The sequence below is a fragment of the Anthonomus grandis genome, chromosome 9 (assembly GCF_022605725.1).
Source record: "Anthonomus grandis grandis chromosome 9, icAntGran1.3, whole genome shotgun sequence".
Taxonomy (NCBI): domain Eukaryota; kingdom Metazoa; phylum Arthropoda; class Insecta; order Coleoptera; family Curculionidae; genus Anthonomus; species Anthonomus grandis.
Genome location: NC_065554.1, coordinates 26,041,808 through 26,069,760, shown reverse-complemented (window position 1 = coordinate 26,069,760; position 27,953 = coordinate 26,041,808). Strand labels below are relative to the sequence as shown.

General features: G+C 30.0%; 1 protein-coding gene across 1 annotated transcript; it reads right to left on the bottom strand.

Moving 5' to 3' along the window:
• Positions 1-130: 130 nt before the first annotated feature.
• LOC126740684 (acrosin) lies at positions 131-27,720 on the bottom strand. The gene is made up of 9 exons (XM_050446812.1): positions 27,426-27,720; positions 4,698-4,827; positions 4,459-4,646; positions 3,731-3,959; positions 3,500-3,678; positions 3,284-3,444; positions 999-1,179; positions 771-937; positions 131-716 (listed from the first exon to the last, which is right to left on the bottom strand). The coding sequence occupies exons 1-9, from the start codon at positions 27,525-27,527 to the stop codon at positions 599-601; spliced, it is 1,455 nt and encodes a 484-aa protein (XP_050302769.1). The 5' UTR covers positions 27,528-27,720; the 3' UTR covers positions 131-598.
• Between the last annotated feature and the right edge of the window lie 233 nt (positions 27,721-27,953).

Sequence of the window (27,953 nt, the reverse complement as noted above, 5' to 3'; positions counted from 1 at the left end):
TATCTCAAGATCCAAGCGATTTACACAGTTGAAACTTGGAATACAGATTGATCCAATAAAATATCCCTACACCTATTTAAGCGCTTTTTCTAAACCTTGAACACTTTTAAATTACAAAAAAAAACCCAAAACACTCAAAAGTCATTTTATTTCTTACAATTCTACTACTTAAGCGACGTGATATGGCAACACTAGATGACGTCTATCACAGGTTTTTAAGGGTTGGGAGGTTAAGTACCGCAAGCGACGTTGCCACATTATTCGTCTTATAAATATAAAAAAACGTACAAAGAAGCTTATTACAAAAAAAAATAATATGGCAGTGATTGAAATTTAAAAAAAAATTACCTAACTTATATCTAAAAAAAAATTCTGGCACAGAACAATTCCTAATATTATCCTCAGAAAGTTGTCTTATAAAATAAATGTACATAGCCAGGACATACTAGAAAACTTTTCTCCAGTTTTTAAAGAACTTTCTTAAAAAAGGGAATATGGTTTTTGTGTGTAGTTGGTTACTTAACAATATTTTCATTTCCCATTAATACTTCTATTAATTAATTTCCTAAACTTATATAATAAATAACACAGATACAAGCTAGGAATAGTGGTTAATGACGTAACGGATCCAACCGATATAGTTGTACACTGCCGTGTAGATGCCAAACTTGTTAACTTCCCCGCACCCATCTCCGAAGCTTGTAATTCCTTGTACACTAAAAAAAACCATAAGTTACAAATTGAGTGGGAAATTAAAATTAGGAAATAACCTATAAATCAACTTTTTGCTCTTTTTCATTGGACACATGAGACCCCCTCCGGAGTCTCCGGCACACGTGTCCGCTTTTCCAGATTTCCATCCGGCACACATCATATTGCTACTTATGAGGAATTCTTTGTAAGCTTTCTTACAGGTTCTGTGTGTAACTAGTGGTAACTACAATTAATACTTGTAAAATCTATAATTTAAGAATGTTGTTGGTAGGTATAGGTGGTACCTTTGCTTCATGTAGAACTGGCACCCCATACATATCGCTCGTCCTCACTTTACCCCAACCCATCACCGTGCACAGTTGACCAGCTTTCGGTTTCCTATTGGGCAAACAGGCCATCGGGGTCCTCACTTGTCTGGGCAACATTAGCAGGGCGATGTCGTTGTCTACTGTGGTCATTTCAAATCTGAAATGAATACGTAATAAGTCACAGCAGATATTTAAAAGGCATTTTTAAATTCGTTTGCTATAATAGACTGAGATATAGAATCAGAAGATAAGGCATGTACTGGTTACCCACACGATTTGGTTTTTTTGGATACGAACCCAAGGAGCAGACACTACCTGATCTATAATATAGTCTCACTCCTTTTTGCTACTTTCTTGTTTCAACTTTTAGAAACTGAACTGTGGATATCCTTTAGAGCGTGAATTCTCTTTTCATGTATGTTCTCGTCATACCATGGATATCATTTAATTGCATTAATGATTTTTTGATTATGGTACTGAGATGGAGAAAGTGGGTAAAAAGTTAGGTTTGATTGAAACAGTTATTGTGTCCTGCCGCATTTTATTCTTCACATACATTTTGAAATGTTTGGAAAAATAATTCTCCTTATGTAGTGGTGCTCCCTATATGGAAATAACTTTTTTTTAGAACGATCATCCATGATTTGTGGGTCTCAGATGGGGAAAAAGTGGATAATTTTTTTTTTGGGTTTCTACCGCATTTCACTCTTTTCTTATATTTTGAAATGCATTAAAAGGTTGTTTGGCGGGATAAATTTTTTAAATATTTTTGGTTCTCTTGGACCAGGCAACAAATCTGTAGAGAGCAAAATTTTAGATCAGGTTATGCTTTACAAGAATGACTCCAATCATTTTTTTTGTAGAGTTAATAAGAGCTAAAAGTTTTGTCAAGGAAAATTTTCTTTCGCTGGATAAATCCTTGAATACCAAAGTTCCTATCGGACTAGGCAATAAATCTGTAGAGAGCAAATTTTTAGATTGGATCGTGCTTTACAAGAATGATCAAAGAATTTTCTATTAAGACTTAATAATTCTCAAGATATTTCGATTTAAATATTATGTTAAGGCAAACTTCTTTCACGGGATAAATCCAGTATTAGTATAATATTGGATCAAGCAAAAAATCTGTAGAGGGCAAAGTTGCAGATTGGATCGTGGTTTAGAAGAATGATGCCAATTATTTTGCCGAGGCAAATCTACTTTTAGTGGCTAAATCCTTGAATATAGTTGCTAACTTCCTATGAGACAAGGCAATAAATCTGTAGAGTAAAGTTGTAGTTTAGACCATGCTTGACAAAAATAATCCAAGCATTTTTTATGTAGACTGTAAATAACTTGAATATTTTAGTTACTCTCGAACTAGGCTATAAATCTGTAGAGGGCAAAATTGTAGATTTTATGATACAAGTATGGTTAAAAAAATTATTTGTGTAAACTGAATAATGCTCAAGATATTTTGATCTAAACATTTTGTCAAGGGAAACTCTCGTTCACTGGATAAATCTTTCAATAGCTTAGTTCCTATCAAACTAAGCAATAAATCTGTAGAGGGAAAAGTTGTAGACTGGATTATACTTTACAAGAATGACTCCAATAATTTTTGTGTAGATTTAGTTTTTTTTTAAGATATTGCGATCTGAATATTTTGTCATGGTAAATTTCCTTTTAAATCCTTCAATATCTCAGTTCGTATTAAATGAAGCAAAAAATATGTAGAGGGAAAGTTCTAGACTGGAACATTGTTCACAAGAATTGCTTCAAAACTTTTTTGTGTAGATTTTTTAAGATACTCTTTCGATTTGAGCATTTAGTCAAGGCAAACTTTCTGTCAAGGGGTAAATCCTTGAATATCTTAGATCTTGGCTAAGTGAAGAATTATTTTTTGGACTCGTGCAGTATTTCACTCTTCCCTTACGTCCTAAAATCCCTTCAAAAATCATTTTTTTAATGTAATTATGCTCCTTTAAGCCAAAAATGGGGTAAACAGTTTTTTGCCAATTTCTACCGTATTTCATTCTATCCTTTCCATTGAAAAGTGGAAAAGTGTCTTACATAGTTATGCTCCTTACATACGAGAAACATGAGTGGATCAAAAACACTCTTTACTCACATTCTAAATCTCCTTAAATAATTTATTTTCTTACCTAATGACACTTTTTATATTTCAATCATTCATGATTGGTGAGTTTGAAATGTAGAACCATATTTAGTCATTTCACTCATCGCTCACCTGCAAAAACAATTTTCTCGTCAAGACTCACCTTGGATGTGGAAACATCTTATGCACAGCCATCTCAATATCACTACCATCACGACTGCGCAGATCGTGTGCGTTCAGTCTCACCCTAAGCTGTTTCCTAATGCAGTGGCTCGCCGTAAGTACCCACCTCGATCCGATTAAGGTACCACCGCAGAACACCTCCTGAAAACATTTACATTTTAACATTCTCTATCAAGTCGTTCTCTGAGGTGCTTACTAGGTATTGGTTCAAAATAGCCACGTGCCAAGGCCACTTGTACTTCTGCGCTTCTGATCCCCCGATGATCTTTAACATCTGAGGCTTACTAAAGGTGACCCCACACTTATCTGAGCGCGTACGAGATTCTCTTGTTATATACTGGTTGTTATGGTAGGTATATTGGTACCTTGTACTGTCTACAGTTTTCAAAATTAATGAACAGGAGTGAAATGGTTGGATCGAACATACCTGCTGAATTGTATCTCTGTTTAGCCTCAACTAAATTCAGTACCCAGACCTCGCAGTACGTTCGCTCGTGGTAGCAGTAGGCGGTCGAGGTTTGCACTTGTTTTTTGCACCTGCCAGGTTTTTTGCACCGTCTTACTCGGTAGGTGGTGCAATCGTCTGCGCAATCGCTCCATCTCGTCCATTTGCTCCAGATGTCCGAGGGACCTTGCTTGGTTAGGTAGGTGCTGCTCTACAAATGAGTTTATTAGGTGGTCCTTGTGGCTTCTAGTTTTTTTTTAATTCTCACACATTCACCACCAATAATATGGAATTTATTGATTAATATATAATCTTCGATAAATCATACATAAGGATTCAGAATAATATTTAATTTATTTATGTTTCTAATAGTGGCACATTTAAAACAGTTTGGTGTAAGAATAATCGCATAATTTATTATTTAGGAAAGAATTATTCGTTACTGAATTTAATAAAAAAATAAAGAAAAATTTGATTGATTTATTGAGACTTAATTCCTTAAAGCCTTTGTACCAAATTAAGAAGAAACATTTACGTAGGAGACGACTTGGAAACGGGCTTGAGATGCCTAATCTATTGGCCGAAGAAACAAGATAAGTAATGTTGTTTTTATAATAGACATCATTATTCGTTAAATTCGAGATGATCGTCTTTCTCTTTCTTGTACTTTTTTTAGGATAAATATATTTTCTTGCACAAAAACCATTTACCGTATTCAAGTGCACAATATGAAAATCCGGGATCATCTTTTTCCTTTTTCTTCTGCACCGTTTCTTGTGGCACTCTCTCTCTTCAAACAGACGGGAGTTGTGGCAGTTTGGAGAGATGCAACTTTTAATTCTTCGCTGAAGACAGTCTACGCATCGGGACCACTCGGACCATTCTGTATATCGCTGATCTAAATAAGAAAAATCAATTTTTTTTTATTAAACATTTCAATTTGTTTTACCTGCAGATGTTCTATTTGCCCCATAGTTTAGATTTTGGCTATTATCATTACTTGAAAATAACTCGTCCACACTGTCAGGTACTTCACTGGTTGTAGTATTATCTCTATGATGTCTGTTGTGCAACATTTTCTAAAATAAAGAGGAAATTTATTTTAAAAAAAGACATCCACAAAGTGACATACTCTATAGTCAATTTACCACTTTTTTTTAATGTATAAAGTGTCAATAGTAAGCCCCATTCAATGCAAATATTGCCATATAAAGGTGCTGATAATATATCTTTTTGGCGTTATAATAACGCCTACATAACGAACTTTAAATTACATATGGTACCTGAATAAATAAATCAACTATTAAAACACTTTCCCTATGAATGAGATTATGAGCAAGATAAAAGACACTCACCTATTTCGTGTGTCTATAGTATCCATTTTTTAAAGTTAATTACATTATATTTGAAAGTTTAAAAAAATATGTATGTATATGTATACTCGTGGGAACCAGAGCTTAACCTCTGTACCAATAAATCTCATCTAATAGTTTTATTACAGATATTGCAACAAAAGAATTGTCCTTTAATTGGTCTTCCGGCAATTGAATCAATCATCGGCATTAAGTGATCATTTGGGTCAAAGGTCGGGCAAATGGGTCGCCGAACGCCCTAATTAATTATGAAATGTTCTCTTAAATTCGTTTTCGTTTTTAATGAGTTTTTAGCGATATTTTTAGTTTTTTATAATCATTTTATTTTGTCCATATTTATCAATTTAATGTTCTTCTGACCTCTTTTTAATATATATGGAATAATTTTAGTTATTAAGCAAGAAATTGATAGTTATTATTCTAGTTAATTCTCTTTTTTCTTTGCTCTCTACATAATTTTTCTTTTTCTATTTTAATTTTTATCATACATATTTGGTTCTTTTTTACCTATATTTTTTCCAATTTTTAACTGTATTTTCCTTAAATTTTTTTTAATTTTGAAAAATATATTTTAAGAAAATACTTGCGACATAAGAATATTTTATTAACAAATAAAAGAAACACTGAAAATCATAAAAACTTAACTTTATAAAATAATTTTAATATAAAAAACTACATTTAGAAAATAAAAATAAATATATTCTTTAAAGAAACAATGAAGAGATAACAAAAATTAAAAGAAAAGCTCAAAAATGTCTAAGAACAAGTAAAGAAAATACTTATTTTTTCTAATGTATAGTTTTAGTGTATCTTAATTCTTCTTAGTGGTTTTTAAATAATTTTCTTTTTTAAAGAATAAAAAATTGGTAAGAAGAAAAAAGATACAGTGAAAACTTTAAGAAAATAATAAAACCTCCAAACAAAAATGGAGGAATAACGAAAATATAATAATAATAATAATAATAATAATAATAATAATAATGTTTATTTATTTAGCATATTGCTACATACAAGTACAATAATATATATTATAATTTTTAGAACATATTTACAATATTTTAATAAAACTAGAAAATATAAAAAGCAATAATAAAAGTAAGCAAATAAATAATAAAAAAGTAAAATATAACGTTAAACTACACAAAAAAAAAATTAAAATATAAAAAAAATAAACATAAAACATATGCACAGATATAATTTAATACGATACTAAGAAGTGTAAAAATAAAAGGCACAAAGAAAGACAATTAAAATATAAAACACTTACATATGTATATATATATATGTCTTTTTAATGTTTTTCTAAACATAATTAGGCTTCTACAGTTCTTTATATTAATGGGTAATTCATTAAAATATATAAGACCTTTGTGTAGAATAGTGTTTGTCATTCTGTTTGAAGTATGTCTACCCATCAATACAAAATCCTCCTGTTGTCTGGTAGCATAGTTATGCAGATCACTAAAGACTGTAATCTTTTCACAAATATAATTTGGTAGCAATTTATTTTTTAATTTAAAAATAAACATACAGGTACTAAATAAAATTTTTTGTTTTTTCTGATAAGATATTTAGTATATTTAACATATTATCTATCGGTGTATATCTATTACATTTTAGTATTATTCTCATGGCTCTGTTCTGTATGAAGTCCAATGACCCTGTAATCCGGAATACCAAACAAAGTGTAGAACAAAAATCCAAGTGCGGCAAAATAATACTATTATAAATTAGCAATTTTGTTTGTAAAGAGAGGTTTTTGCCAATTCTCGATCAAAAATTAACTTTTTTTGACATTTTGCGTGTTATGCTGTCAATATGAGAATCAAAATTCAAATGTGTATTCAAAACAACACCCAAATATTTAATTTATTATAAACATTCAAATTTACTTGGGTTAATCTCGCTTTACTTCCAAACAGACAAAATCTTGTTTTAGCTGCATTAATACTTAAGTTATTATTACACAGCCATTTGTATAACATTATCTAAATCAAAGTTTAGATCTTCTTGCATTTTTTTAATATCCCTTCCCACAACATACAGCATAGTGTCATCTGCAAATAATGCTGACTTACTCCTACTAATGACATTGACAATATTATTAATATAAATAAGGAATAGAATTGGACTCAACACAGTACCATGATTAATATTTTCAGATAATTTATTTTTAAATTTGACCACTTGTTTTCTGTTATGCAAATATGATTTAAACCAACTTAAAACTGTACCTCTTATTCCCAATTTTTTCCATTTTAAGAAGTAAAACATTGCGATTAACCGTCTCAAACGCTCTTCTAAAATCCAAGAAAATTGCCAAAACAAAATTACTCTTATCTATTTCTCTATTAAAATTATCACAGATGTTAACTATCACAGTTTCGCAAGAATGGTGAGGTCTAAACCCTGACTGATTTGTTGTTAAAATATTGTTTTTATCACAGTAAGTTTGAAGTTGGGTTTTTACAGTTAATTCTAGAAGTTTTTCGTAAACTGGTACAGTATTAATAGGCCTAAACTCACTCGCCAGCCTTGTGCCTGAGACCTTAGGAACCGGTAGGACTGTTGAGACCTTCCAATTTTCTGGGAATTCACCATACTGAAGCGATGTATTAATTATATCTAACACATGGTTACCCACAACTTCAAACACATCTAGAAGCACTTTTTTTGAGATACCATTTCTCCTCCTTTAACATTTTTCATATTTTTCAACAGAGATATTGTATCACTCATAGTAGTATTTTCTAATTTATCCCAAACATTATAACTTATATTTTGAACTGTACTATTTAAGCCTGATGTATATAAAGGTAAGAAAAAAATTCCTTGAAAAAGCCGAAAATGTCAAATTACATTAAAAAAATATGGTTTTAATCTATATCATCGTTCTGCTTCTCGGTTTTTAGTTAATTTTCCTTTTCATATAAGTTTATTTCATTTCTCTAACAATCTTATTTAATTCTACTTGCGATCCCATTTTTCATCATCTCTTCTTCTTTATTTTTTTTTATTCTTTCGATGATTCTTGTGTAGAAATATATTTTGAGTAAATTTTAGAATTCTTAAGAAAAATTCCTTTTCAGATTTTTCACCTTTTTCAGATTTACTACTTTATTTCTTTTATCTTTTTTTTAAATAAATATAATAATAAAATACGAATTATAAAAATGTAATAAGTATTTATAGCACCCTTTTTATTCGTATTTGTTTATTTCTCCTCTTGCCTGTTATTTTTTTTATCATCTACCTTTTTCTCGTTTTGCTATTACTATTGACCCCTTTTCTCTTCATAACATTCTTTCTTTAGCAATTTAGAAAAAAAAATATATATATATATATATATTTATAAATAAGATCTTTTTTACCCTTTTTTTATAATGAATTTACTTCTTAGACTCTTTCAGTTTTATTTTATATATTTGGGATTGACATATCTATTTTTCTTCTTTTTAACATGCAGCTATGCTAAAGATGGAACTAAATTTTCAAAACTAAATCATCTTTTTTGTTTTCATTGTTACTTTTAATTTTTTTATTGCCTTTTTTTTTAATTATTTTCTCTTTTTTTCTTTACGCTTTTTTTTAGTTTGTACTTTCTGTTATCATCTAATACAATTTTCTTTATTCAAAATTTGAATAATGTCTATTTTTTTCTTCTTTTTTCCTTTTTCTTTTTTCATTTTAACATATTTTACTAGTGTGATGAAGAATGATGAAATTAAATGAAGAAGAAAAAATTGAAGAGCCTATTATAAAATTGTCTAATTGACTGAAAAAAAAATTAAATATAAAAAAAAGAAACCAGCAAAAATATTTAAGGGGTAGGTTAAGGTCGAATGTAAAAAAAGATAAATTAAAGTAATAATTTTGAATTAAAATAATTAAAAAGAAGAAAAAATGTAAGTGTGAAGAATGAAATAAAAAAGAAAAACAACAACTTATCGATAAATATATCATTATTTTATAAAAGTAAAATAAAATGTACAAGACAAATTATTACTATTAAAAAAATGTCTAAATGTCTTGGGAGTTTCTTTCTAAATTTTTTGACCAAGAAAAGTCTAACAATAAAAAAAAATTATGCAACAATCTTAAAAATATAAAACAAATTAAGTCAAAACAAAAAAAAAAGAAAGACAGATTAGAAATAAAAACAGGTAAAGGATAGTTAGATGAATATCATGAGAAAAAAAAACAAAAATAATAGAAAAGAAGAAAAAGTCTATTGTTGAAGAATTTTATAAAAGGAAAATTACTTATCGAAAACATTAAAGCAGAAATTGAATAAAAATAAATTTTTGAAACTAAAAGTAATCAAAGGAAATGTTGAAAAATCAGCGAATATGAGAAAAAGAAACTAAAAGATAGCAGAGAAAATCTACAGGTGAAGGGTCATAAGATGTGTAAGAAATGAAAGAGAAAAACGATAAATCATAGACGACTATATTATGCTTCTTAAATATGTAAAATTAAATATATAAAAATTAAAAGGAGTATGAAAATAAGATTGTGATGATTAAAGAAAAACTAAAATGAAAATAAGGAAAAACTATTATAAAAATGTTTAACTGCCTGGAATTGTTCTTTAAATTTTTCGCTTATAAAAAGTCTAAAAGTTGTAAAATTTGTCTGGGAATCTTATAAAAAAAAAACAAAATTAGAAAAAAAGAAGAAAATCAGCCTATAAGGATATTGATAAGGAATAGTAAGATAAAATTTACAAATGAAAAAATGTGTAAAAATTAAGATAATGATGATGGTGAAATTCATTGAAAATTAAATAAAAAACAAAACTTATTGTCAACACATTTAATTACTGAAATTTTATTTTAGGTTTTTTGATGAAAAAAACTCTAAAAGGTTATTGTATCAAAATGAAAAAAAAGTAAATTCAATTTAAAAAAAAAAAATTAATTTACAGGCGAGGAATAATAAAAAATTAACAACAATTTATCAATAGACATATTTTTTAAATTCTTCTCATGTAATTAATATAATGCATCATTATTTTTTTAAATCAGTCAAAGAAATAAGTAGAGAAAAACAGTTTAGTAAGAATAGAAAAAGGAATGACTAAAATATGAGAAAGAAAGACAACAGTTTATCGATGAATATATCAATTATTAATAAATGTCTTCTCACACAGTTTTACACCATCTCCTCATGTCCGTAATAAATTATATGCACCATAATTAAATACTTTTTTAAAACAGACAAGACAGACAACTCGAAGATGCAAATTTTATTGCCAAAGCAATCGACAAAATTACAGGTATCAGTGTCATTATTTGCTCAAGAAATTACCATCCAATTTTTGCTTATATGGTGCTGTTGCTTTTGTTATTTATGCGAGGCATAAAGGATACAAGTGGGACCAAACAAGGAATACATTTATATGTAATTTAGTTTAATGAATTTTATGGACATTACGTCAATAATTTCCTAAAAAATTAAAAAAAGAATCAGTTTTAAGTAGTATTGGTAGTTGTACCTAATAAACCATATTGTTGTTACGCTTGTCAACTGAAAAGTGATTAACACAAATTTATAATCTCGCAAAACCTTGTCTTGTACCCGTCGACTTACGCCACCATCAAATTAATCGTTTTAAATTGGCAATAACATGTCTAAAATATTGACAATATTTTGCATACATTTAAATGAAATTTACAATAGTAATGAATTACTCCTATTAAAGAAAACTCATTTTTCTCGTCTCTAGGAACACCCAGTATATGAGTAGTAATTATGTCCACGAAAGGGAGTACAGGTTAGGAAGTAAAACCAGTTTGACGTAATAAAAAATCAACAAATTTTTAGGAAAAGGAATTTTTGTTCCGGGGTTTTTTGGTTAATTTATTGTAATTGAATTTATTAGGCTCTTAGTATCAAATATTTTAATTCAAATTAGATGCTAAAGAATTACTTATTTAAACCTATTTAGGTATTTGATTTCCACCATCCTTGATCGAACTCAAGTCTTTAATCTTCTATATGTACTGAATGTACCCCGTTGCTGGAAAGAACTATTGCTTCTCAGACAACATCGCACAAGTTCTGAAGATCTTCAGTTTTCGAATCTTTGTCTTTCCAATGATGATACCCCAACTTATGATACCGAAAATTAAGACTATTAAAAATATAGCATATTCTTATGCTGATAAGTTCTGCTGGTAAGACTGTCATTTTTAGTTTTTTGCAGTTCCAATCCTAACTATTCTGCAATTATTAGTTAGAATCCATCTTAGAATCGATCAAAAGTTCTTCAGTTTCAACGGTTACATTTTCTCAATGACCTTTTAACAATTTAATTATTTTGTGATTTTTTTTTGGTGCAAATAAGAAGGTTTAACCTCTTTATTAGTAAAATATTGACAAGACAGGACACATTTTGATATTAGAGCAAAATAGACAATACAAATTATTTCAGTTACTGCTTAATGCAGCTAAAAGGCAGCCAATTTTGTTGCACTATTCTCTTCTATAGTACTGTTGTAATTTACGACCACCTTGTTTCACAGAATATTAAGGACGTATTTCCTTGATAAGACAGACTACGAATTTGCGGCACTTCGTTCAAATTTTTAACAACTAAATTCAACTTGTGACTTACACAATGAAAATTTAAAGCTCGATGAGAATCGTTTCTCAAAGTAGCTTGTACTTGGTCGAAATGACTTTGTCCCTTGAATTTAATGGGATTCAGTTTGCTTCTATTATAAACCTCTTTATTACAGAGAAGATTGTGGGTGTATTCATAGCTTCTAATTCAATAAAACCTTCGAATTCTTCTCGGATAACATCTTTTTTTTGATCATAGAGTCTAATACCTATTAATAGTTGTCCCTTTTTCGATATTTCATCTCCAATGTGACTACATGCCTGAACTTTGATCATTTCATTTCAATTTCTAATGCAGCAACTGATGACATCAAATTTCCATCAAAAAACGAGATAAGAGGTGGATTGTGGGATGATAATTTACGAGTTGGAAATAAGAGCCAATCATTTGTGAGTGACTTATCAAGGTTAAGGTCATTAGTAAAGCCTTGTTTTCTATTGCTTAAAGTTTCTTCAAGTAAAAGGGGAAAGTTTGTCCAGTTTGAGGTGATAATGAGATGGTTGTATGTTTAATATATGCTAATCTTGGTCCTTCTGTAGAACATGTTTTTTAGGTGAAGCTGTGAATAGACCAAGCCAGCTCAAACTTTGATTTATGATTCTCAGTAAGCTTGCTATTGAAGATGTTCCCTATTAATTATCAATAGGTGGTGTTATCTTTCTTTTCTAGATAAAAAATGCAAATTATTAACTCTCACTTGGAATTCGTTTAAAAAATTTCTTAGTAAATAAAATCGCTATCTAGTACAATGAATGAATGACTAAAATAATAATTTATAGTTCACCCCTGGACATAGGCCTCTTCTGCCAGTTTCTTGAACTAGTCCACAGTTAACTTGTTAGCAATTTGTTTGGATCTGGAAGTAGACTCAACGGTCTATATTTAACTTATCACCTTATTTGTGTAATAGAATCACCTAAGCATACTGCCATGTTTCTGGAATAATGCCTAAGGTCAGGAGAATTTTTTTTTCACTTAATTTTGCAGTTCCTTTCACTTGTTATACCATAATCTCTTGGTAGTCTATTTCTGAGTAGTCTGAATGCAGTTTGCTTTAATTGTTTTGTAAACTTTTATATTTTTATTGTTTCTATTAGTTCTGTGTTGTCGTGTCTCAGATCATCTCTGGTTTCAACTTTATAATTTTATTTACCTCTTTACGTTCAGGGGTACCTTTAAGAATTTTCTTCTTTTATTGAAGTAGTCTTTGGTTTTTTTTAGATTAATTTTTCTTTGTCTGTCTTTTTTCCCTAAATTCTATAAATAAATAATAACTTGAAACTGCACGAGCCATTGTTGAAAATAATCTGAAACTTTTCAGGTTAGGACAAGAATGCACTCCCGGCAAAATAAACGATTTGCGCATGCACACCTATAAAATGCACTATTCACAAGCATGTCACACGGTTCTCCACCCAGATTAAACATTTTTTGATCCTTATAACACTAGTAAATAAGGAAGTCACAATTGTGACATAGGGTAGCGTAAGGGTTATCTGAATCTGATTCATGTCCACCTTCTTTATGTTTGTTTTTTGAAAAAGGTATTCATACAGAAAAAGATATTCTCCATCTAGATAGTGCATTAGTTTCAACTTGTTCATTAATCAAATTGACGTCAAAATTAGCAATGTACTTGCTGTTATGTCTATTGCTTGTTTCTACTTCTAACTTGGCCTTAAAGTCGCATATCATAAACTCGTTATTTTTGGTATCTTTTTTGAATGCAAAATTTGTAGAAGAATAGACTATAACCGCCTCTTGAGGACCTTTCTGACGGACCCAAAAAAAATAAAACGCTTCCTAGTAAAATACCATAAAAACATATTCATTTAAACATTTTAATTTTACATTATTGACAAAATGCGTATTAAAATATATTTTGGATCTCGGTTCAGGGTCAACTTTTCACTTCTACTGATAAAATCTTTAATACAATGCGAGACATCTGTTAAAAAAAAAATTGGGGACTTAATATCGTAATACCGAACTCTTATTACATCGAAATTGCTTGTTTAACTTACGATAATGATAAATAAAACTTGACGAAATTTATTATCGTTTATCTTGTTTTGACGATGCAGCAATTTTTTTCGTATTTTTTAATGCACACGCGTTTGACGTTCATTCATTTTATTTGACGCACCCTGTATTGATACAAATTAATAAACGCGGTCTCAGGCCTAAGGTTCAAGTATGTAATAATTTCGTAAACCTATTTATGGTTAAATGTAATTAACCCAAATAGAGTATTCGTCGTTAGTAAATGCGTAAACTGTAAAAGGAAAAACATTTGACAAGATTTAACGACTCAAATTGTTACAAGAGGATCATAAACTTGATAGGTTTGCCAAAAAAAACGTCTTAAAGCCATCTGTACTTAAATATTAGGAATTCCAACTGAGCACAAGATTAATAATTAACCAATTTTTATTTAGACAATTTTTTTGTAAAAATTTTAAAATATTTCCTTGTACTCATCAGATTTGTTTGCTTCTAGTCTTAGAAGCTTCAAAATATTATTTTGCATATTTCAGCTATGAATGATTTAAAAATTCTCTAGTCGAAGCTTAATTTTTGTAAAAAGTTGAAATTATATTCTGTCCATTGGTATAGAAGTGTCCAAATATTATTCTGCTACTTTTAAGATATAAATTATTAAAGGTGTGTCAGTAGAACTAATTTTTATCTAGAAAATTGTATAAATCCTTTAATTTTTATAAAAAGTTGAGTTCTGTCAATAAGTATCAAAGGGCTTTTAAAGGAACTAAATAAATTTTATTTTTATTAGAGGTATTATTAAAGCAATATTCTACTCTCTTTTTTTGCACAAAATTTGGTTGGGGAATTAAACAACTCAAAAAAGTCAATAAGAGATTGATTGAAAATTCAATTCTTTTTTTAAATATGCTCACCCAAAGTGTCAATTCTATAATGAATGCATGTGCTTTTACCTTTCAAACGCACGAGACGCTATTAATAGACATTTTACTACACATTTTATAATAGTAAAGTTCATTTAACATCACCCACGTGGACAAGTAATATTTGTTGATTTTTCATTACCTCATCAACAGAACTGGCTTTTGTTCTTGACTACTTCCTTTTATGGCCATAATCGTCATGCAAGTGGCGCCCAAAAGCGGAGTTATTTCTAATAAAAACAAAATACAAATCGGAATTAATAAAAATTCACTTATTACAAGTAAATAATCAGAGAGAAGCAGAAGATGCGTGATGCTAAATTTGGAAAATTGTTATTTTTTTTTATTAAATGGAGGTATCGTTTTCTAGCACATGCCACTTTCCAGCTACAGCCTGGATCACTTTTAAATGCTATTTTCCTTATATGCCTTCTTTGCATGCAGTCCCAGATGAGAAGGTCATTTCACAAAGCCAAAAGTCCCTGTAATAGATCACCAATTTGACACTTTATATCTACAGGTATACATTCACAGGTGTTGAACAGAAACAGAAAATCATAATGCTAAACAGGGAATGACAATGCTTGCCAGTGAGAGAAAAGATACGATATGCCACAAATCTTGTCCTTCAATGCATGCACTATGGAACGAATTCTAATTAGTAGAAGGGAACTAGGAGAATCGCAATCGTTCTCTTTTTAACTTGAGATTTTTTATTGCATTGTAAGGCAATGCATTTATTTACACTCTCAAGACCTCAGTTTGCCAGGCCTGTAGATATATATCTGGTATCTTTTTAAAAAAAATTCAAATTAGAAAATATTGTTGCAAATATAAAATAGAAGATGCTGATTATTCCCATATACAAGCATCGTTTCATAATAAATTTTTTCAGCAATTCTTCAAACGAAACAAATAACATTTTTGCTTGGCATATATATAAACCAAAAAGCTTTTAACAAACTATCAAGCGAACTATTAAAAAAATAACACGTGCTAGGTGTAATATACATGTTAGAAACTTCAAGTCGATTCCAGTTGGAAAACGTGTAACTACGTAAAATTAGCTTTTGGTAAATTTAGCTTTATGCGAAATGAAACTGCCGTAATCGAAATTCCTCGCGGCCCATAAAAAGCCTTTTTGGTGGTTTTTTGGGTCGTACTTAGCTTGGCAACAAAACGTTCTCATCTTTGTCAAAATTTATTAAGTGATAAATTATCCCTTAACTATCAGGCCTACCTACAATCGACTCATAATTGGCAGTAACAATCAATTTATCTTTGACTATCCATCATCAAAAACTTTAATACCGCATCTCCTATTATTAAACTGTAAAGATAAAGAACCGATTATATAACGCATGTAAAAGGGACTTTACGATCCATTGTTTCTAGTAGCTGAATTAACGGAATTTCTTCCATATTTCATATCTTAAAATGAAACATTTATTAATATCGGATGACATTAGTACGAACAAATATAAATAACTTTATTGTCAATTTTTTTAAATGTGTAGGAAAAACTGTTAAAAACCATATTAAATTGTGAAAAAATACTAAAAAGTCACAATACAGAATACACATAAATACACGCTAATATGTGTACAATAAAATAAAAAAATTAAGTAAAGTGGATAGTCTGTCTCAATTTTCAATTCAAGAATATTGATAAGGTTAAAAATACAAATAGGCCCTCTCAAGCAAGTGTGATTTCTTGACGAAAGGGCTTAACCTAATTCTGACTGAGGAATGAAATGAAAAAAAAACATTTTTGATAAGGTTTCTTATTCTCACAAGACTATTGTTGTTCCTAGTAAGATAGTTATGAAAGTCGTCATGGGAGCTGTATAGGTCAAGATTCTGCTTAAGGTGCAACAAAAACTGCAGACTGTAAGATTTACCCACAGGGTGAGGAAATACAGACTTCCTTATAAATTTGAGTACACTATATTCTAAGGACACAATTAAAGGCCTTTGTGATGTCCAAAAAGGATGCTATTATGTCAAGGCAATTCTCAAATCCTTCTAAAATGCTGCGAGTTTGATCACTTTCAATCGCTTGTAGTTTTATTTTTACGAAATCTGAACTGCTTCATAGCAAGTCTGTTAAATTTAAAACTGTTATTAATTTGATTTTTTAGTAAGCGTTTAAAACCTTACGAGTTCAAAGCCCTAGGACGGGCAGTAGAATAATGGGATTTCGTAAAAAACCCTCATCCTTAAAAAGAGGCACTACCCTAAAGGTTTCCAAGACTTAGGAATATTTTCCAGTAATATTCAATATATTGTAGTTATATAAGATATTGAATTTATAGGGTATAGGTAATACTCAAGAGTCTGTTAAGAGTTTTCAAGTTTAATTAGCATATTTTCAGCAGTTGAACAAAAGTGGTTATTAAAATTATTTGCATTGGGCATTGAAGAATGAGTGTTTATAATATTAGTTTTCTTATTGATTAAAATGAAGAGTCGACATAGCTTGTTGAGGATTATACCATTGGTTATCATTTCCTTTAATTTTTGCTGCTCTTAGAGCTTTTTCATAACTTTTTTTTACATTGGATTATGGTATTTGTTAATTAGTTAGTTAACTAGATCAGCGTCATAAACGAAGTTAAAATTACATTTAAGCATAAAGAGCTATCTTCTGTTGTTGGTTTGCAAGTAATTCTAGTAGATTAATTATTAAACGAGTAGGCAATTTGAAAAAAACATTAGGTGATAAAGTAAATGGGTTTTGATATTATCTATTTACTGGCATGTCGCTAGATTCTTTACCTTCTACTTCTAATCTAAATAATTTTGGGTTCAAACGTTCTTTGACCATAACATCCGTTGTTCTCCCTAAACATTTTGATTAATAAGGGGTTCAAACCTGAAGTGATAAGTCAAAGAAATAGTTCATTTAAAGTTCCATTAGATCTTATTTCAAGCGAGGCCAACGTATCTTTAACCAACTAAAAGGCAAGCTATCTGTATCTTTTTTTCTATTTGTAATAGCATTCCAGTAGATCTAAATAGTGTGGAAATGAAGATTCTTTCTTCACCCTTCAACCAAGGACAAACCAATCTTCTGAAACGAAAATGTACTGGCCCGATGTTTCTATAACACCAAACTCTGAGCCATTAGGAAGGAATGAATGCCTAAAAACTGAAAGTCTTGGGCCAATCTTCTCTCCACAGCTATTACAAGATCCTGGACAAGTTGAAGGTGCATAAGAGACAACTTAATGTCGCGAGTTTAACCAGCGCAAACATCTGAGAATTCTGAGAGAGACATAATTGATCTCAGGCTTATTAGTTCTTAGGTCTCATAAGCCTGTAACAGACAGAAGAAATATTTTACGGATTCCAGGCAGTTGATGGAATCACCTATTCTAAATTCCCCCAAAAAATAATCCCATTTATACACTTTTTTGTGTTCACGTCTATTTTTCTCTAATTTAAGTTTCTGCACCAGATATTGATGAATAATGTTTTGCTGATTTTGGACGGCTGATTGTTCACAAAACCAATTTTTTGATCCCCTGAAATTTTGCAGCAAGCGATTCAGATTTTGTGTTTGGCTCTCTTTCTGTTTCAAATGCCTGGAAGATATAAACATTTTATTTTAGATCCAGAAAGTTGCTATAATCATTTTCTCTATCTTTCTATAATCATTTTCTCTATTTTCTCTATCTTTAACCTCTTTTTCTCTATCTATTTTAAAAATGTCTTTCAGGCAGCTCTAAGCTTATGTCTCTTTCTTTTTTATCCTCTCTGAAGTTTCTCAAAGAGAAAAATATGTCAAATTTATAAAATCTTACATTTCCAGTAAAATTTTATATGATATAGTGTCGAAAGCCTTGGAGAGGTTTACTATTTGAGTTCAAGAAACGAGATGAAACAGAGGTAGTAGAAGAAGAAAAAATAGCAGCTTAGTTAAAAAGCCATTCAAATAGAACCTTAATTGACATGTATTCTAATTATTTCTTAAATAATGGGTTAAACTAAAGATTCTTAAAATCGATTTAATTGCAGCATTGTATTAACAAAGAAACCCACAAACCCCAACTGGTTTATACGATTAATCCTCGCGAAACATTCGCAATCGTAAATTCCCAAATAACTTATTTATATCCCAGAAAATAATCTCGGGATTTCTCATTGTCTGACGGAATCCGGGATAAGACGCATCATCTTTATTTCCCCATTCAATTTTTCGAAACTCGTGTCATCGTACCGATCGCGATGTTTTAAATTCATCTTCGATATGCATTTCGTGGCGCACCTACATTTATGAACGCTTATGTAAATGACCGTTCGGAGCCGATTGATTACTTCTGACATGTTTGTTTTGATTGTTGATGTGTTTGAGAATCGTTGAGAAATTGCTTTCTGTTAATGATTAATCGGTTTCATGAAGCCATAGATATTGGCATGTATTGTGAGCAATTAAGAAGTAAGAAATTAACAGATTGGGTGATCTTTACTTATCATTTAAGAGTATGTAGCTAACTACAAGTTTAATCGTGATAAGCAGATTTCTCATTAATTTTTTTTCATTAGTGTTGGATTCAGCTTTAAATACAGCTGACATTTAGACATCAACTTTCAGCCTAAAAATATATGCTCAAAGCCTTTTCTGTGACACCTCATCGTTCTTCGAGTTCGTATCTGGAAAATATCCCAAATATTCCTCGTCTAAAGGTCCCAAATGAGAGAGGACTATAGAGGATATATAGATTTTTTCCTGCAAAAGCAGGGAAGAGTTTTCTACTATGACACACAAATATACTTTGTTAAATAAAAACTTTATTTATTAAGCAAATTAAAATGTGATTGTCACTAATACGAATTAAGGTTAAGCAGTTAGATAGTTTCTTGGCTAAGATTTTCTATAATCAGAGAACTTCAGCTTTTATTTTATACAGATATATCAATTTATTACAAGTGCATAAATTAGTAAGTAACTAAATCTGCAACAACTAAGTATATATTATTTCTAAAAACTTATAACTAATCGCAATATTTTATGTCGTTAAAAATAGCTTATATTAACTGTAGATCCCTGCTGGCTCATTTTGAGGATTTTAAAAATGATTATTGTAAAAATGACTTTAGCCTAATTGCAGTCACCGAAAGTTGGCTTAGTCTTAATATTGAGAGTAGTGCAATACAGATCAGTAATTATCAATTGATAAGAAATGATCGTCAAAATCTTAGGGGTGGTGGTATTGTTGCCTATGCCCGGAATGGTTTATGGTATGGAATCATTTTATCTGAAAGTCATGATTTTTTGGAAAGTTTATAGGTAAAAATTTTTATTAGTAAGGAGCCATATATTTTCGGCATAGTCTATAGGCCTCCAAGTTCAAATATTCAGAGTTTTTTTTAACTTTAGAGGAAACATTAATTGACATTTTTTCAAATTTTAATAATATGACGTGTCTAGGTGATTTTAACATTGATATATCTAAATTAAATTACAGTCATGCAACTCAGCTTATTTCTTTGTGTGAAACTTTCGATTTGAAGCAGCTTATAACCGAGCCTACTCGTATGACCAACAACACTAGTTCAATTATAGATCTTATTTTTACAAATCATGTTGGCATTTTGAAATCTGGCATAATAAGCTCTACATTTTCTGACCATTTTGGCGTTTTTTGTGAATCTAATGTCACGACGTCTATTGTACAACCGCACATTGTATCTTATAGATCCTTAAAAGATATAAACCTAAACAACTTTCAAGAGGATTTAGAGGCTGTTCCATTTCATTTAATATATGAATTCGAATTCATAGATGATAAGATACATTTTTTAAACAATAACTTACTCAAATTGTTCGACAAGCATGCTCCTATTAAAACTATAGTTGTTCGAAAAAAAAAAGATTCTCCGTGGCTGACAGATAATATTAAACTATTGCAAAAATTAAGAAATAAGGCGTTAAAGGATTTTAAAACAACTAAACTGCCAGCTAAATGGAATTATTACAAACAGCTTGGAAACTATACCACAACAGCGATTAGAGCGGAAAAAAGGGCTTTTTATAGTGATAGATTTGAGAATTGTACATACAAGGACAAGTGGCGTGAATTAAGAAAAATATTGCCATCAAAGCAGAAGCAAATTCCTAAATCTTTTGTAAATACCAACAATTTTAATTCATATTTTATAGATAGTACAAGAATGACAAATATTGATAATTGTGATGAGTTAATTAATTTTTCTGATCAGAATGCATTACCAACCTTAAATAAGTTTTCTTTTCATCCCACTGATTATAATACTATTTCTGCAATTATATTACGTATTAAGTCTAAAGCATTCGGGGTGGATAATCTTAATATTACGTTAATTCAACTATGCTGTCCTTTTATTATACCCTTTATTTTGCATATTGTTAACGAGTGTATTAATAGAAACTACTTTCTCAAATGCTGAAAAGAAGCCTTTGTGTTGCCATTGCCGAAAGTCTATAATCCAACAGATTTTAGTCAATTTAGGTCTATCACTATTTTACCAACGTTTTCAAAAATTCTCGAACACATTCTAGACTCTCAAATTCGTAGTTTTCTTAATAAAAATGATATTTTACCACCTAAGCAATCTGGATTTAGAACAAATTATAGTTGTACTTCGGCTATGGCGGACGTTATTGATGACGTAATTCGGGCTAGGGATGATGGTAAGATTTCTGCTCTGGTGTTGTTGGATTATACTAAAGCTTTTGATTTCGTTAGCCACTCAATTTTAAAGTCTTTGTTTCATTATATTGGTTTTTCTGATACTGCTATTAATTTAATTGCCTCTTAGTTAAATAATGGGATTCCACGTGTTAAAATAGATAACGAAATATCTGATCCTTTGGAAGTTGAAAGTGGTGTGCCTCAGGGTAGTATTTTAGGACCCTTGTTTTTTATTATTTACACGTCTAGATTTTATCTTCAATTAAAGCATTGTGCCCATCATTTTTACGCAGACGACACGCAGTTATATTATTCATTTTTACCAGGAGATTTTAAAATTAATCAGGATTTACAAGCTATTTGTGATGTTTCTTCAAAGCATTTATTAAAATTAAATCCTTTGAAGTCATCTATAATATTCATAGGTAATCGAACTAATGTAAATAATATTTTAAATGGTATAAACATTAAATTGGGGGACGAAAGAATTCCAGGTGTTGAGAAATGTAAGAGTTTAGCCTTATAGTAGATAATAATATTCGTTTTAAACATCACGTGTCTAATATTCTTAGAAATGCATATCTTGCTTTAAAATTAATTTATTTGCATAGACACTATTTAAGTAAAGATATTAAGAAGCTTTTATGTGATTCATTAGTCCTTTCACAATGTAATTACTGTGATGTAGTGTATGACTGGTGTCTTGATTATGAGGAAAAACTCTTGCATTCGACTAATATTTGGCATTCGCAGGAGAAACCGCATTCCCATAAACTTCACGAACTTGAACATTCTTTAAAATTTTTTTATAAAATTTTAATATATCGTAGCCCGCCCTATCTCCATCAAAAAATAGTAAATTCTTTAAATTTGGATCCGGACCGATTAACAATTTCTTGTAATACTTTTTGTAATAGGAAGACTGTACATCTAATGAATCAGCAGGGTATATAATTTAAGTATAATTTAGGTTCTTCTTCTTATATGTTTACTTCTCTATATCCACTCAATTTAGCTGAGGCAGCCAAGGGACGTATTAAACCAGTAGATATGATTGACATTTATATCGGAGTAACATAACAAGTAAGGTTATTATTGAAGTAAATTAGTTGCAGTTTATTGTTTTTTTTTCTGAATTCATATTTAAGTTGTAAAAAATGGAATACTAAAGACAAAATTTCTCCTAAAGATTTAATATCTATGAACTGATTGCAGTAAATGCTTTATTTTTTAGATATTATTTTGGTCTAGCCAAATTGGCATCAACAAATTTATGTGATCCAATACCATTGAGATTAAAATGGCTATTTACACCATATGGCTATAAGTTTACGACTGGCTTTAAATTTTCTGAACAGTACTCAAAAATAAGAAATCTGCCATTTACTAAGCTCGGAAATAAAGTTGATTCTCTCATAAAACTAATGAAGGTACGTGATAATGCTATATAGTTGGTCTTGAAGCTCAATTTTTATGCTAAGTAATTTTGATCAAAATATGTAATGTGTGTCTTTAGTCATCGTGACTTCAAACAAGCATAAAGCGATTGATTTGTTACGATACAACGAAACGAATTTAGTTCGTCCATTAGGATATGGGATTTATCTCCGTTAGTTCGAGTTATATAAGAAAAATTATATATAATCTGTATATTTTTAATTTTTCAAGAAATCAAAATGTAATTCCTTTTTCAGATTTATCATGAACATTTATTATCAAAGGCTTTATCAATATTAGTTGCACCTGGACAAAAGAGCGAACTAAATCAGGATAAGAAAACTGATCTTACTGATGCTTTGACTTACATTGACTTACTAAATGATAATACTATAGTAGATGCTGTTACTGTTTTTAAAATTAAGGAGCCCTGTGAGTATTTACAAAAAATTTTAGTTTATTTTTGTAAAATTAAAAAAAAAATTATTTAAGCCAATTTATTAAATACTTTCTAGTAGCTAATTCTTGATATTTATGGTATTGGTTTCCACATTTGTTTATTTGATAATTTAACAGTGGGTCTTAAAAATAGTTAAAAATAAGGGCTAACACTGAACTATATGAGATCTTCAGAATGGGAAAAACTTACCTAGGAAAACTATTTCTTTGTTGAAAAAATAAATCCAAAAGAACAGCGTTCCAACACTGATTATCCCAGCTAAAAACATCGAATTCGCGACAAGAATTTCAAAATTACATGATTTGTCTGATTGTGGACCATTCTCCCCTATTTAAGTGATTTTTATCTTCACTGTCCCCATTGAAAACATCACTTGATTGGTCTTTGCTGCATTAAGAAGCAACTTATTGCAAGAAAATCAGTGTTGAACTCTAGTCTGCGTCTCTACAGAGCTCAAGGATCTTCGACAGTGAGTCAGCTGCAGTAGTGTCATCAGCCAAGAATGTGCATAGCAGATAATCTCAAAGGATAAGTTTGAGGATAGAACATTGGGGAAATCAAACAGAAATAACACTTCTTGCTATTCTAGACCTCTCTCAACTAAATGAGTAAATAAGATTTAAGGAGCGAGATTCCGAAGGAGAAAAGATTTAATGGGAGAGCTTCTCTAAAAGGATGTTATAGTATGACAATCAAGAAAAAGAATTCAAGAGAATGTTATGAAAAAAAGTCTCATTTTTCTGACACCAACTTATTTTGTGTGAATATAGGTTAGTCGATTCAAAAATGTTGTGATCTGCACCAAAAGTATCTCTAGAATCCTAAATAATATACGAAGAACAGTGATAGGCCTATGGTTTTCGGGCGAAGAAGGTTCACCTTGATTAAGCCATTCGTTCTTTGGCATCTAAACTTTGATCTTATGAGTTTTCGTGTGTTTCTGTATTTTTCAAGATTTCCAAGTAAAAAAGCAGTGAGGATGAAACCAAATTTTCTCTTTCAACTCCATTAGGTCCAACTATCTCCTCAAATTTCTCCCTCCTTAAGTTACCATGAAAGTTCTCATAATTATTAAGTTGATATCGCGATATTGAACGAAACGTTTCTGAGCATAATATTATAGACCTTAGATACCCTTTTTTCAATTGAGAAAATTAATCTGACCCCGTAAATTTCTTGTGGCCAATTTTTAATAATTGAAAAAAAATTATTTCAAGTTAGGTTCACTTAAAAAAAATCCATTATTTAATATGGTAATCAGATCAAAAAGTGTTTAATTAAAATGAACCCAAGAGTGGATTCAGACCATTATTATATCATAAATCTGAATTAAAATTGACGCCAATAAAAATTACATTCGAAAAATCTGGTTAATCTTTTTTTAACTCTGTTAAACAATTGAAGCGCTTAAGTAGGGTGTTTGTCTGTCTGTCACGTAATATAATCCACTTTTAGAAATAAAAAATATAGAACATATTTCCAGCTTTCGAATCTTGAGATGCGAATTTCTATGTAACTTGATAAGTACACCTGAGAAGTCTGTTAATTATTTTACTTGTAACATTAGTATTAATATTAAAATTAGTCATTATTAATTAAAAATGAGAACAATGTGTCCAAGACTATAACTTAAGACCGGTAAATAATTGATTATATTTCTTTTCCTAAAACAATACAATTTTAAAATCATTGAGGGAAGCCTTCAAGTAAGTTGAATTTAGATAATACTCACAGAAAATCTTTAAATGAGAAAAAACATAAGTGTAAACAAGCTTCCTGTGTAGCTTTAGGTCCATTATAGATATATCTGGTATAATGTACCACTAAAGTGTCTTTTCATGGTGTCAGCTCTTCGAAATTCGAAAGTTGAGTAATATAACAGATCTAAATAGCTACTTGCGTAGCTATTTAGATCTGTGGTAATATATCTACTCCAACATACAAAAAAACTGTCAAAAATTTTTAAAAATTGTTTAAAAATTACGTATATTTTTAATTAATAAATATTTTTCCAGGTTCTTAACAGACTTTTCCAGTTTATCCTCAATTTTTTTTTGATAAAACGACAGTTCTGTGTAGCATGTAATAAATTAAGTTTATTTTTTATGAAAAATGTGAATCCATTGTCCCTGTTAGTTCACGGTCAGAAGCCTTGGTCAAATCCAAAAATAATCGAAGAATCCAGAAAACCGGAAAATACGTACAAAGAGTCTAAATCTCCAAATGTTGAAAACTGAATCTAGAAATATGGTCAAATTAACATTTAAGATCGATCAACACAAATCCTAAAATAATTTCCTATTAGCTCTTCAAGTTGTTTTTGAAGGTGGTAGATAATGGTACAGTGAAAACATCTTGTCGAACTTGCATTGTCTTATTTTTTTTTTTTTTTTTTTTTTTAATAAATAAATAAGACAATGCAAGTTCGACAAGATGTTTTCAGCTCTTCAAGTAATAGTGTAGCGAGTTTTATATTGAAATTCTGAAATATTTGGTTAAATGCACATTAAAAAAAATTTAATCATTGAAATCGTACAAACAATAATACAAAATAGAGATAGAAAACATAGAAATAGTGATTTTTCTAATATTCCTGGAAGTTAAACAATATTAGAAGCACTCTTTAAGCACAACAAAACTGTCAAGAAAAACCAAAAAAGTAATTATTTTTAAACTTTAGATAAATAAAAAAAAAATACTTTTTGCATATTCCCAATTTCCAAATTTCGAAAACTATTTTCAGAGTAATGAAGCTCCACGAAAGTTTTGTTTAAAATTTCAGTATGTTGAAATATTTTTGCAGCTTTTACAATGTGGTTCTAGATTTCCCAGAAACTTTTTTTAATAAATTATTTTAGTTCTTATATTTTTACATTTCTCACAATAATAATCCTCTATTTTCTGCTGTATATATGAAAAATGTCTCAAACGACCATCCCTGTTAGTTAACGGTCAGTAGCCCTCGTTAAATCCAAAAATACCCGAATATAATTTATTTTAGTGCCTACTTAAATAGATTTTTACTCTCTTAATGTTGGAAACTAATTTAGGGAGTATGATTAAAAACACATTGAAAATCAATTAACTTTATTTTTTATATCTATGCCAAAGTAGTAAGTTCTTTTAGAAAAAAAAGATTAATAATATCAGAGAAGTATCATTGCCACTTCATGAAAATCCACAAATACATGGAAAAATCTATTTCTCATTTATATATCCCTATCTCAGTCTAACAATAATTAGAAGGGGATGGAAATAAAACAATAAGACAAAAGTAATTCATGTCAAGCGAACATCCTTAAAATGTGACGCTATCAGAGATTCTTATTAAATGCAAACCTACTTGAAAATTACATAAAATCCAAAATGAATTGATTTTCGTGTGTACTTATCTTGAAAACTGCAACTAGGCTTATGGTTAAAATCAGTTAGTTTGATGCAAGCATCTACAATAAATTTCTTTTATATGAAAAACAACAAAAAATTAATAACGTTAAACAAATGTTGTAAGTTAATGGTATCAGAGCTCTCCATTAAATCCACAAACACGTGAAAAATCAGCAATGGTATTGTTAAATGGAAAAAGAAATTTCACATAGTTCAATTGACTGTAAGAGGCGTAAAAGGACCTGGACTGTTATCAATAATTCTTGCAAATTTATAGTATTAGTCCTCTATTAAATGCAGAAGTTCGTCAAAAATCACAAACTCTTGGATGTTTCTTTACTTATTTGTTGGAATGGGGTTAAAAGCATGTATATTTTAAATGCTATTTACTTCTCACTTAAATTCATAAAAAAGAGTGAGGTATAAATAATTAATTTTATTGTGTACCTTACTTGAAAACTGTATCTAACTATATGGTTAAATGCACATTTAAAATTAAATTAATTTGTTTTATTTTCTACATCTACATTAAATTCGTTCATTTCCTTCATAGGAAAAACAAAAAAAATAAAATCCAATAAATATCTTTGCAAGTGTATAATAGCAGAAGCTTCAAATAGTCATAAATGTAAGAGAATAAATTGAAAAATGAACAACTTCAAGACCAAAATAAGAAGCATCATTGCAAGTGATATCTGAGGCTCTTATCAAATCTGAAGCTGACCCTTTGAATATTGTTAAATATCTATAATATTTATAGTTTCTTACAAGTATAAGTTAAAGTTCCTTACCCCAATCCTCTCACCACCTAAACACTCAAAAAGCATAACCAAAACAAGCGCTCGTAACACCACTTGTGTCATAGTTCCACCAAAATAGTCAGTTTCATTCATAAAACCCAGTAAAAACTAATCGGAAGAGAAACAAGCGAAATAACCCCAAAACTACATCGCTGCAACTGAAGCGGTATCAGAAGCCCCCGTCAAGTCCGAGAACGTTCGCTCCGACACGCGTCGAGTGCGCGTCTATGGCGGGGTAGAGTTGAATACCCAACTGAACTTGAATCCAACAAACCTGATATTATTTTCGAACGAGACCGAGTGTGCGATGCATTTTGTGCCTTATAATGGACGATGTTACGAGTGGTGGTTGGTCGTGGATGAGAGGATTTTTTTTATCTCGGGCTTTATACCTTTTCGACATAACAATTATTACAAAACGTTTTTGGAATTTTGATAAGGCGCATTAGAAGAATAGTCGAGTTTGTTTTATTGGAATGTTGGGTTGGGACTAATAGTACTAGGTTTAGTTGAGAATGG